Below are 12,935 nucleotides of genomic sequence, written 5' to 3' on the forward strand. Positions count from 1 at the left end.
CGTGTTCATTATTAATTACCAGGCGTTTTGATCTCATAGTGACTGCCTTTTTCTAATTCGTAAGATGAATATTATGTTTATTAAGGTGAAATTACATTTAAGTATTGGCAAATGATATGTTTTGCATCGTATATACTATAGGTAAATACTGTTCAAAGATATATATTTATTTAATTAATTCCGCACGTTAATCTGACCATTACATTCAGGAGACACAAAAGTATACACGATTTTAAACAGACAATATTCTTCGGTCTAGTAGACAAGAGTTCATCAAAACTGCTCTCGCATTTTTTTTTTTTTATTATTATTATAAAAAAGTTCAATAATTTGAAGTCCCACCACCATAACCAAATCAATTATTTCCCTAATTTTTCCTCTGTTGTGTATTTTCAACCTTGACAGTGCTTTGAAGCCTCAAAATCAAATCATTGGTTAGAATAAAAAAACAGATTTAGGCCTGCCAAAAAACTATAACAGTAATGTTGATATGGCATCCATTAACTCATTGAGGAAGGTTTAAGGAGTCAATTATTTAACTTGCTCAGCCATTTCCATTCAACGACTCCGAGGTATTGTGCACTGCTAATCGTCAAACCTTACACTGTAAAATTTAGAGGCAAAACGTTTCATTGAGTTTCATCGCACTCGTGTATTATGGGTGCGCTTGGGATTGAGATGCTGTTACAGTTACGTGAAAAAAAAAACTATAATTATAAAAAAAAAGTTAGTAATATATAATAAATATAAATTTTAAATAATAATTTTAATAAATTTATTAAAAATATAATAAAATTTTTATTATACAAGTAAAAAATCATATCAACATAGCTTCCAAAGTACAACAGTTAGTGTTTACTAAATATTTTAATACGGTAGCTTTTAAGTTACAGCTGCCCAATATCAATCTCAAACGCAACTTCTGTGAAAATAAATCTAGTAGATTTTATTTCATCAAATAAAGAACTGTTACAAATAATGAGGAAGTTAGTAGATTTCATGTAGATAGGGAACAATGTAAAATTTCTTATTGTGTCTGATTTATCTAGAATGATACGTACCCATATTTTTCGACCGCGCTGTACATTTCGTGTCATTGCTCAGCGCCCCGCTTCCATTTGTCTAGAGCTAGATGTGAATTTAATTTCCAATTTCTGTTTATTTTTTAAATGATTGCTAAATACATTATTTCTTTTCGGTGCAATATTGAATTATTAATTTATAGCCCAAGAAACAGGTCGGATCTTTTCAGATCTGTATCCCGCCAAAATTCACAAACGGGTCAGCCCATGAACCAAATCCCAAATCTCTAAACCCTTCTTCTCCCCTTGCTTGCGGCCTCTTCTTACCGTCTCTCACACACACACAAATCGCAATTAACAAAGTGAAATTTCTTGACAATGAGTTCACTCGCTGCTAGATTCGCTAATTTGCTGCGAGTTCCTGCTTCTTCTTCATCACACTCCACCTCGCTAGGTGTCTCTCTCTTTTCCTCTTTATTATATACAATTTTATTCTTTTTATGATGCATGGGTGAATGGTTTTGTGGAAATATTTGTTGATATAAATTGATGGTTATGTAATTCTTGTACAGGGTTTTTCTGGGTTTTGGTAAAAATCTCATTTTGATCACTTTTTTAATGGATGTTTAATATATGTGCAATTTGTTCTTTGAGTCAAGAGGGCAATTCTTTTTAACCGGGATTTACTTATTGGTTTAGTAAAAATAATATCATTTTGAATATTATCTGAAAAAAGTTTGCGCATTGTGATACATTTTCTTTTTCCAGATAAACTGTAAATGAATGTGTCCAGTGAATTGCTTATTTGCTTTTGGTCTTATATGTGGATAGCCGAGAGAAAGGTGGGTGGTTGTGATGATTTTGTGTTACGTTTGTAGTGCTTGGCGTGCAAAGGAGCTCAAAGATGTGGTACTCGAGTGGGTCATTTGATGGCAAAAATGATGATCAGAATATGGATGAGGTGGATGATGTGTTTGATGATTTTGTTGTTGAAAAGCAGGAGTTACAGCCTCAAGGTGTTGATCCTAGAAGGGGTTGGGGATTTCGTGGTGTGCATAAGGTATTTGACGTTGAAATTTTACTTAGAAACAGTTAGCTTCTTTTTGGATATTCCCCGGATTGTGTCTTGTATAGCACTGGATAGGACCAATGTTTTGATATCACACATGGCCATTGTCGGAAACTCGTTAGAACTAATGATTGTGTGGGTTGATTATTGGGTAGTGTGATTTAGTGATGAATTTTTATATTTCCCGTGATAATCTGCATTACAAAATAAGGAACTTGTAGATTCTTAGCATTTTCTTGCCCTGCTGCACTGTTTTAGAATTTATTTCTGCAGTATTTGTTTCTGAATTTAGGAAACAAAAGATTCTGTTGAATTTATTTCAACCTTTTAGCTGTTAGTTTTGTTGAATCTGAGGCTCTCCTGATTTGGAAACTAGTAGAGGGAAAAAAAAAAAAACTTATCTTTAGTTTTCATTGCAATTTTAAAGTGTTGATTATTATATTACATTGTCAAGGTGTTTTTTTTTTCCTCCAAATGAAAATTTAACCTGTCATAATTTTTTTCAGGCAATTATTTGTGGAAAAGTTAAAGACACCCCCGTGCAGAAGATCCTAAGGAATGGCAAAACTGTAACCATCTTTTCAGTTGGAACAGGGGGTCTGTTTGACCAAAGAATTGTAGGGTCGAAAGACTTGCCGAAACCTGTTCAGTGGCATAGAATTGCTGTGCATAACGAAATACTCGGGTCTTATGCCGTCAAACAACTTGTCAAAAAGTATATGCATCCACTTTATAAGAAAACTAATTGTATCATTGAGAAGTTAAAAAGAATTTTCCTCATACTGTTTTGATCTAACAAAGTGAAGCTTTGACACAGCTCTTCAGTTTATGTTGAGGGTGACATTGAAATTAGAGTTTATAATGACAGCATTAATGGTGAAGTAAAGAATATCCCAGAGATATGCATTCGTCGTGATGGTAATTCCTACTATTAACTGTTTCTTCTCTCTCATTTTCCATTTTATTAAATAATAATAATAATAATAATTATTATTATTATTATTATTATTGTTATTATTTATTTATTATTATTTTTTTGTTGGTTTTCTGCGGTGGCATATTGGGCGTTGTACTGTTTGGATTCACCTGGTAATGTAACGTGCATATGATTTCTGCAATTTTCCATGTTAGTTAAGAGAAGCCAAACTTTGCAATGTCTCAACCCACCTTAAATCAACTAAGACTGAGTCTCAAACTAGTTTGGTCCACTAAATGAATCTCAGACCATCAAATTAGGAACTTTGATGGTGTATTTTGTGAATGAGGACTGCAGGAGGCCGGAATAGTCGGCAACCTAAATATTGAATGCAATGTGCCAATGGCAGTTTCCTTGAATATCTGATTAAATACCTTTAATGCACTTTCTTCTTGCCCATCTAGTGCAGGGTCCATATGAAGGGTAGATGGGTGTAATAAAGGGAAGTGTGGGTTGGGGGTGGGGAGGGTATGGAGTGACATTCTTGTTATGCTTATGATTCATTTTTCAGATTACCAAGTAAGGTAATATTCTTATTCAACAATAGGACAGTACATTGTATATTTCCTTCATGGCTGTACATGCCCATTGCAGGGACACTTCGCCTTGTAAAGTCTGGGGAAAGCATCAGCAAAATATCCTTTGATGATTTGCGTAAGTTATCTTCTCTTGTCAATTTGTGCAAAAGTTTGCTTGGCCTACCAGTATGGTATTGCCATTCTTAATTATGACAATTTGATTGGGGTTAATGATTCTTCAATATTTCATATTACATCCCAATTTATCAGGTCTCAGTGAGTGATAGTTTAAACTTTTGAACAACGCACCTTTTGTTTTATTGGCAGGAGAGGGATTGCTTTAGCTGAAAGTCAATAGACACGTTGCGGAAATCTTATTCATTTGTAAGTGGGAGAAGCTGAAACCTAACTTTTGTAAGAAACAGATATTGTAACTAGCCTGGAGAAAATGATCCTTTGATGGTTTTATAGTTTTTGTTATGACCTGGTCTTTTAGTCTGTCTTTTCCTCTCTCTATGGATATGACTATTTCTGCCCGTGAATATGATTATTTCTGAATCTCTCTCTCTCACGCTCTCTCTTTAATGGTGATTTGATATGATATTTAAGGTCACATGATATAGTATGTTTGATACTCAAATATTTTTTTGCAGAATATACTCTGCAATTAATAGCTCCATTTATTTTCCCCGTATAGGACAATGTGATTGTCTTGCTTTGTGCACCGTGAGTGGTGATACACATGAAGGTCTTGGGTATAATATTAGAGTATTAGTGGGTTCGAATGAAAGTTAGGATTGATAACCGTTAATTGCCATCTTGAATCATATGTCACTGGTATGAATTTTCATTGTTTCTTGTTGAACGAACAATTTTGTTAGGTTTTCTCAGATGTATAGTGTGGAAGCATTCATTTGATTGATGCTATGATGTTATTTAACTATAAACTGTTCTCTCTCAATTTATGAATGGGTACATGTCATTATTGATTCTTCAGCACAAGTTCAACTGCTTCATTGGCATTTTCAGCCCTGCTTTTCTAGTAAAAAGAAAGAAGAGTTTGAAGTCCTTATTTTCTCTTCTTCTTTTCCTTTTATTCTTTTTTGTAATAACTCATAGCTTATTATCCTGTTTTAGTAATATCAGTATCATAAAATCATACCAGGAATATGTGTAATCTTAATTGCCCCTAGATGAGAAATATTTAGGTTTCAACCTGCAGTTGATGTTTTTGGTATTCTATTCCAAATGGAGTGCTACACAATGCCGAGTACGATGATGCATATGATGGCATGGCATGCCAGACATGCCTGGGTCGACTTTTGTACGAAAATTTTTGGGAAATAATTAGCCTCATTTGGAAAATACTGAACACTATGTTAGATTTTTGCCATTATTTTGTGATGGAGAAATCCAGATTTAAGTCGCCATTTATTTAAATCTCCTTTCACAACTTTGAAAGCATTTATAAATTATAACTTGGTTTTTTAAACGGCTTTTGTTATCTTACGTGATCATGTAAGATGCATTATTCTTTTACATCCATTGGATGAAAATTCAACGGTTATGAAAATATACGATAATAAAATTATTATTATTTCCACAATCGTTGGATTTTCATCAAACGGCTGTGAAAAAATCATGTATCTTATATGATTATGTAAGATAACAATCTCTGGCCCAGACATATTACACTTTAACATACTAAAATTTGGAGCTGTTTTTTCCATTTTGAATAATTTTTTTTCTTAATGATCTGTTGAATGGTATCGTGATCATACAGCTAAAAAAGAATTGTACTCCCAAAATCTAGGATGTAGCATTCAGTAAAGATCCTCTCTCACTCATTTAGTTTTTCTGACATACTAAAGTCACTTAGATGATTGTATTGGATCAGAATTCTGTCTTGATCTGATCTCTTTCTGAGTAAAAATACATATGATAATTAGTAGTTAATAAATAAATAAAATAAAAAAATTAAATTATATCTATACATTATTATTTAAAGACATGTGACATAAAATTTTTAAAAACTAACGAGAGCTCAGATAATGAGATGTCTTTTTCCGGTTGTATTAGGTTCTTCTGTGCGATTGTATTGCTAGTTCATGTGCACCATTAAAGTGTCTGTTGACCTCGGATACATGGCCCATCCCCACATAATGTCTCTAATAAAGTAAAATAAAGCCTCACACTAGCTTATCAACTTTGTCGGTTTGCTCTTTCCTCTTATAATCAAGCCGAAGCTTTTCTATTATTTAATTGGAGCACTTTGGAAAATGGATTCCCCTCAAAGGGCAAATGGCCTCCAGATATTCTAAACAAGGAAAGTGGGATTTAGGAGTGCCATTTCCTCAACACGCGTCGGCTTAAAGTATCATTTGTAACTATTAAAGGAACTCGCACAGTACATGGAAATCCCATATGGTGGGACACACTTGATTTGTCTTGGATTCACGTTTTACTTTACAACCTTGAACACCAAGTTTCTCATCAGTACATTCCAGGCTCAATTTCCTCATGGTTTCCCTGGTCTGTTAATCTTTTCTGGTTGAAATTGTAACAGAGAAAATGTTTGATATTAGAGAGATTGCGGTCTTCTTATAACTGACTTTGTTACATGATTTGGACATTCAGTCGATGGTTTCGCACATTTTCACCTGTAGAATGCGGCTGATTCTGGTGTATTTGATCCATTGTGTTCCCTGTTTCCCTTGCTGCGTACAACCTCGCAGGTTATTTTGTTATTCACTGGTGCTCAATCCAAGTGATACCCCATATTGCTGATCATTTTGTTAATCATTAGAATTCGATTCAATTGATTAATGGCTGAATAATTGAATAATAAGGATTCAGACTTGCTAGTTTTATATTCAATGCCGGATTTATTTGGGCGGTCCGTGTTACAGCTAATAAGCTTCAAAGTTCATGGGGGTGCATAAAACTTGATAATAAGTATTTAATTCAGTTATTATTAGTGATAGTGTATAAAAATCCTGCCAACATGTCGAAGATCCTAACAGGTGTCAGATCAAAGGTTCGGTGGTAATGCACTAAGAAAACTGCATTTTGATTGGGGCCTGGGATTATTTTTCAGTTTTCACTCTCCGTGCATGTAATTATTATCTGTTTATATACTTTATTATTTTGTTTCCGCAGCTCACTCTCTAATGCTGTATAAATAGGCTCCTAAAGCTCTAGGTTTTCTTGCTTCACCATGACGTTTTCCTCAGCTTCACTTCTTAGCACAAGAGTGAAAATGATGCTTGTGATATCTTTTGTACTCATCTTAGTAACCCATGTCTCAGGTCACAATGCCTGTCCCAAATGTGGCAGCATTGAAGTTCCATATCCTCTTAGCACAAATGATAACTGTGGAGACCCCAGGTATAGAGTGTATTGCGAAAATGATGTTCTACAGTTATTGTCAGCTGGAGGCTTCTACTATAAAATCATCAGCATTAATCCTAGTTCTTATAGGCTTGTTATAAGCCCTCCCTTGATACCAAAAGACACTTGTTACTCTTCTGATCTCACTTCAGGAGGCTTTACGCTGGATGATGATTCACCCTTTAACATATCTACTCGTAACACTGTCATGTTACTCAACTGCTCTGAAAATATTCTCCTTTCTCCATTGAACTGTTCTTCAAGCAGCCTCTGTAGGCTTTTTGAGGAGCAGGTCGAGGCAGGAAATGGGTGCCGAGGTACACTTTGCTGCCATTTCTTGAAAGATTCATCCATGACTTCACGGAGGATTAGAGTTAGAGTCGGAGGTTGCACTGCTTATACTTCTGTGGTTGACATTAGGCCAGGCGATTCCATTGATTCATGGAACTACGGCATTGAGCTGCAGTGGTTGCCCCCCAACTAAGTTACAGACAAGCTTGCGTGAAGTCTTGTGTATAGGATCCTCGTATCATTAGTTGATAATTCAAAGCATATTTTTCACTTGTAATGCTTTAACCTTCTCAGCAAAATAAGCGCCCCTCGTCGAGAGGGAGCTTCTAAACACGCGCTGTCTTTAAACTTCATGTGTGTGTGTGTGTGTTTTTTTTTTCACCTCATATGCTTCTCTGCAGTTGCTTGCTTTGTCTGGATGGATGTTCAGTTCTTGTTTTGATAAAATGAATGAGTCTTCTTGTAATGGTAATGTGTTATTAATATTATTCTTCTTTGTGTGAATAAGGGATTTCATTGAGTGAAAATGTTAGTCCAGCTCATAATCCTCCTGTTATTACACAATATTCCATCACTCAAAACTAGCCACCCCAGATGGTTAAGTTTTGCTTTAATCTAATCTTGATGCGGCAAACTTACCATATTTAATCATGAAATGAATACTAATAAGCTGGGGCCCAAGAAGTGCCATTGCTTTTACTACTTTGGGTGGCTGAAGTTTTTGCATTTACTAATTTTGGGGAAACTGGAGCTAAAGATTAACTTTATTTTCGTCAGCTCCATAGTTCGTGTATTTGGTTCCAATTTTATAACATCTCCTGCCTCCGACAAAATTTATAAAATTTAAGTTTGAAAACCTAAATTAAGTCAAAACTAAGGAATAATTAAACAATATTGTGATGACTATCAATGTGAAGCTCAAATGCCCCCATGAAGCTGTCAAATAGTGACCATGTGGAAGTAGCTTCATTCCAAAGAGATTCTGGAAAGGGGTAAGGATGGAAAAGGGTAAAGAGGGAAGAAAACTTGCTTCTACATCATGGTTTGCCCATTTCAGTGGGCCAGTGGCGAATACGACTTGAACAAAAATGCTAAAAAAACCTTAAATGTAAAGTAAAAGTAACCACATACAGAATGAGTTCCTTGAGTTTGCAAATAATTTTGTAAAAAATATTATATATCGTTATAATACAGGGTATTCAGAGAGCAGAGGAGTTAAAAACATCGCCTTTTAACTCTCAACAGAACAAAGAAATTGATGCAGCAACTACACATATGCCACTATGCATACTTTGCTTTTAATTACAGATTCAAATTGTTAGCAACCAAACTGTCACAAACATATCTAATCAGATAGCATTTTTGTTTCTCAGCGGTCAGTACAATAGCCAGGCACAAACCAGAATCCCACAAAACAACGAATAAAAAACACCTACTCTCTGTATCTCTACCTCATTTCTTACACATATCTATTAAATCACCACCGGAAAGTGAAAAACCAAACATGCTCACACTGCCAGAGGAAAAACTTACCAAATATGTACTTTGTTATCAAATGAATAACTATGTTATCACCGTGGGTATACCCGGCCTCTTTCCTTCCATGGCATCTTTCTTTTTCCGACAATTTGCGCAGAGAAAGGGGCCTTCCCATGGCTTTGATGTGGGTGAGAAATAAGGCCCTGAGTTTACCGATAAGCCATCACTTGGTGGTTGGTCCACTTGGCAGACTGCACACCTGAAAAGACCAGAGCTCGCATTCGAAGGAAAATCCCTACCCAACCTGCAATTCCAATAATAAAATGAAAAAGTTGAAGACTATGAACCTACAAAAAGAGATGTCCATGCTCTAATCCTGTTAGAAACCATTCGATAAAAAGGTCTCTTATTTATCGCATAGGATCATAATATCAGGTTCTAATAAACAAGCAAAATGATTATGTAAGCAACTGCAATTATACTTGGTAATTATCTTCTTTTAGCGGCTTCTGATTGTCATCTTTAATAAAAACTATAAAATTTCCCAAAAATATAAGAAGTGGGTACATTTCTATGCATTCGTGTAGCTATACAGAATTGGAAAGCCAAAAGTTCAAGGGAAATGAATAAACTGCTGAGAAAAGGAATGTTATGATGAACAAACCTTTCAGCAAGCATAGCCGAACCCTCTTCAAACAGCTCCTCCACAACCCCAACAGCAGCGAGCTTGTTTGATGTTTTCATAGAATCATGAGCTTTCTTCCCAAAGATAAGTGAACTTAGCACATTCTGTTTCTTTCTAGGTGTTGGAGCTGGGACAGGATGGTCAGATGGTATGATATCAACAACCAGGCAGGTTGTATCATCCTTCAGTCCCCTTGACCTCAGAGCCTCCTGAGAAGAACAGACACAGATATTCATATTAAGCCAAAACAGGCACTGCCATTCCCGATGTATGATATAAACAACAATGCTAGACGTCACCTTAACAACCAATTTTGCAGCAAGCTCTGCGGGTAAACCCCGACAAGACTTGGCAGCCATATCAGAAGTTAATGCATCCCAGATGCCATCAGAGGCGATTATCAATCTTCCTCCAGCATTTGAAAGCTAAATAAAGACCAAAGACACTATGAGCTTCAGACTGCAAAGCCAGAGAAGGAAATAAGACCTTTACCCATAGGAACCAGAGTGCTCACCTTCACTTGCTTAACATGAGGAATCGGAACAATAAACTCTCCCACATCAGTGTCACCAATCGACCTCGAAAGGCATAACCCCCCAGGCCAGCAGCGAAGGGGACCGACCTACAAATCCAATAGAGATTAAACTTAAATAAGAAACAGGAAGGAAAATAAAAGGAAACGCAAAAAAGAAGACAACTTTTGACCACGAATAGCATTAGGAAGATAAAAATGTTAATACCTCATTGCCACCAAAAACATTGAGCCTTCCTACTTCACCTCCACTTGCAGTGACACGCTCCCTCTCTTCAGCATTCTCTTCCAGCCTGTGATCAACAGTCAACAGTGAAACAATGCCTCCCTGGGTGTCCAATATGCATCGAGAATCACCAACAGATGCAACAGTCACAGTCCATCCATCTATCACAACAAATGTCACTGTTGTCCCAGAAGTTTCACCTGAGATTTACATAGACCATTAATGATAAGCCACAAAATAAGAAAATCACAAATAAAGCATTTGAAAGGAAACAATTCATACCTTTTTTTTGAAATTCTATGTCAGTTTTCACAAAACCTGCGACAAGTGCCCGAGGAAGTGCTTGAAGCCACTCATCCCTACTAGCGCCTTGAGGGATTGCACTCAAGACATTATTCAATAAGCTCTCCTTTGTAAAGATGGCAGCTGATACACCATTGTGCCCATCAAAAATCTGCCAACAAACTCTGGACTTAAACTTCTATTGGTATCACAACTATAAAACCTTATTCTATGCTCTTGGTTGCAAAGTTGATCAAAAGATTCAGTTTTAAAAAAAATGTAATTTAACTTCCCTCGGATTTCTTTACCTCGATTTTTCTCAGCAACCAAACAAAGAATAGAAAAGAAACAAAATTATTGAACAAAGAAAAATTAATACCGCAAAAACAGAAAATGACGTTGATGCATTTCCAGGAATCCTCTGGCAATCAGGTTTTATCAGAAAGTAATCCTCTCCTTTCTTAGCTAATGCAGCCTGTCCATACTTCACAAAAGGTTTCTCAATCTTTTCGTTCCTCAGCTCACGACCGATCAAAGTTGCAAGCGGAACAAGAGGAGCCTTCATCTGGGGTACTTCAGTCTGGTTCATGCTTGTTTAATTTTCAACATCTCCAAGTCGTTTTCTCAGAACACCCTAATCAACCAAACAAATCAATTAGAACTTCTCTTCACAAATGCTGATGCTGCTATACATTACATGCCCAATAACCGCATAAATCAATCAAAACATTTTCTCAGTTTTACTCTAATCCATATCAGAAAGCAAATCACATGAATCTCTCCAACTATATAGAGCTCCCTCCAGAACATATTACTACAATGTAGCACACAATTATGAACAGAGTCAATATACTGATGACCAGCGAAAATTTTACAATACAATAGCACAACCCAAAACACCATTTTATCAAAACCAATCAACTAACATTTCTTTGCACATTTTTCACCAACCCATACATGAAAATCAAAAAAATCTTCACTCATTAGCTTAATTGCATTATATATCCAATTATCACTGCAAATCGCACTACACAATGAACCCAGCGAAAACAAATCAATTAGAAATTTCCTTTAAGAAAAAAATTATGTACACAAGCCAGAAAAAAGTTCCTTAACGAGGATTCAAACTTTACGCACAAAAATCAAAACTTTAGTAAAATGGAACTAAGATTGAGCATAGTGTACTCAAAAAGGTGCTACAAGAGATACAAAAATGGAGAAATCAAGAAACCCTAAGCTCACATCAACAGATCAAGAAGTGAGAAGTGTACATTGAGCATTCAGTCTACAAAACTCTCCTCATTTGCCCCCAAAACGTCACTTCATACACAATTTTTGCACCAAAATAAAACCCTAAGAGAAAGAAAGTGAACTTTTTAGTGAGAGAAAGAGTAACCAGGGTAACTGTGGCGTGATTTGATTGGTGGGAGAAATCCAGAGAGAGAGACAGACGCGGGGTTTAAGAGAGAGAGAGAAAAAAAAAAGGTCTGATTTTTAAGATTTTAGGACACATTTTTTCATAATGACATTTATGTCCTATATTCGTTTTGTAATTTGCCATAGAAGAAAATTTATGAAATGACATTTTTATCTTCGGGTTGCTTTTTTTAAAGAAAAATGATATTGTAATTAAGCATTGTTGTCATTTAAAGTTGTACAAAAGTATACAAGATTAATAAATTTCGTATTAAAATTTATAACTATGTGTTAGGATATTCAACTTTAAATAGAAAAAAAAATAATTTTTATTGAAGAATATTTTCAACTACAGTCTACGCATTTTATAATGTTATGTGAATATATTAAAATTTTAGATTAATTAAAAAAATCATGTGATAACTTTGTTTAAATTTAAATTTTTATTATCATTTTACTTAAATAAGCACTATAAAAATTAAAACTTCATTTATATATAATGTTAAGTCAAATGTCAAAATGTGTATACGTTATACAATTAAAGGTAAAAATTAAAAATTGAAAAAAAAAGTAAAAATTAAATGAGGAATGGTGGCAAAATGGTCATTTTGGAATGTTTGACTTGGATAATCATTAGTGTGCTCATTCACATAGAATGATTCGCCCACACATACAACAAACATAATGCTGTGTTTTGGTTGGCAAAAATTAGGTGAGTTGAGACAAAATGCAAATTGTTTATTTTTTATTTTTTAATTTGATTAATATGAGCGGCATAGATGATCAAACAATTAATCAACATAGACCAATTAAAGCCAATTGTTGATGAATCCTAGACAATGTGAATGTCAAAGGGTCACGAAAATTGAACAAGTAATCAATTATTCATTCATGCTACTATTGTTTCAAAAATAACGACATTTTGTTTGATTAGTTCTAATTATATTATCATCATGGATACATTTACCGTCGCTGTCCTTAAAAAAATATTATAAAAATATAACATTTGTTTGGAAATAATGAAAAAGAAAATAGGGTTCAATCCAAAG

The 12,935-nt window shown here is 35.0% G+C and overlaps 3 protein-coding genes across 5 annotated transcripts; 2 read left to right on the forward strand and 1 right to left on the reverse strand.

Moving 5' to 3' along the window:
• The first annotated feature begins 1,254 nt into the window (after positions 1-1,254).
• LOC102609734 (single-stranded DNA-binding protein, mitochondrial) lies at positions 1,255-4,198 on the forward strand. Of its 2 annotated transcripts, none has more exons than XM_006472093.4 (6): positions 1,255-1,476; positions 1,901-2,082; positions 2,598-2,806; positions 2,909-3,009; positions 3,662-3,721; positions 3,913-4,198. In XM_006472093.4, exons 1-6 carry the CDS (start codon positions 1,401-1,403, stop codon positions 3,927-3,929), a joined length of 645 nt encoding a protein of 214 aa, XP_006472156.1. In that variant the 5' UTR covers positions 1,255-1,400; the 3' UTR covers positions 3,930-4,198. The 2 variants fall into 2 exon arrangements, with proteins under 2 accessions (XP_006472156.1, XP_006472157.1); XM_006472094.4 differs by having other exon boundaries at positions 1,294-1,476; positions 1,854-2,082.
• A 2,589-nt stretch (positions 4,199-6,787) lies between these two features.
• On the forward strand, positions 6,788-7,787 carry LOC102610253 (wall-associated receptor kinase-like 20). Its single transcript, XM_006472095.4, has one exon. It carries the CDS (start codon positions 6,803-6,805, stop codon positions 7,457-7,459), a length of 657 nt encoding a protein of 218 aa, XP_006472158.3. The 5' UTR covers positions 6,788-6,802; the 3' UTR covers positions 7,460-7,787.
• Positions 7,788-8,409: 622 nt separating this feature from the next.
• On the reverse strand, positions 8,410-11,953 carry LOC102610553 (probable protein phosphatase 2C 5). 2 transcript variants are annotated; one of them, XM_006472096.3, is made up of 8 exons: positions 11,742-11,953; positions 10,850-11,104; positions 10,471-10,642; positions 10,171-10,388; positions 9,945-10,052; positions 9,730-9,855; positions 9,410-9,639; positions 8,410-9,049 (listed from the first exon to the last, which is right to left on the reverse strand). In XM_006472096.3, the coding sequence occupies exons 2-8, from the start codon at positions 11,057-11,059 to the stop codon at positions 8,830-8,832; spliced, it is 1,284 nt and encodes a 427-aa protein (XP_006472159.2). In that variant the 5' UTR covers positions 11,060-11,104; positions 11,742-11,953; the 3' UTR covers positions 8,410-8,829. The 2 variants fall into 2 exon arrangements, with proteins under 2 accessions (XP_006472159.2, XP_006472160.2); XM_006472097.3 differs by having other exon boundaries at positions 11,713-11,953.
• Positions 11,954-12,935: the final 982 nt, after the last annotated feature.

The sequence above is a fragment of the Citrus sinensis genome, chromosome 5 (genome assembly GCF_022201045.2).
Source record: "Citrus sinensis cultivar Valencia sweet orange chromosome 5, DVS_A1.0, whole genome shotgun sequence".
Lineage (NCBI taxonomy): Eukaryota > Viridiplantae > Streptophyta > Magnoliopsida > Sapindales > Rutaceae > Citrus > Citrus sinensis.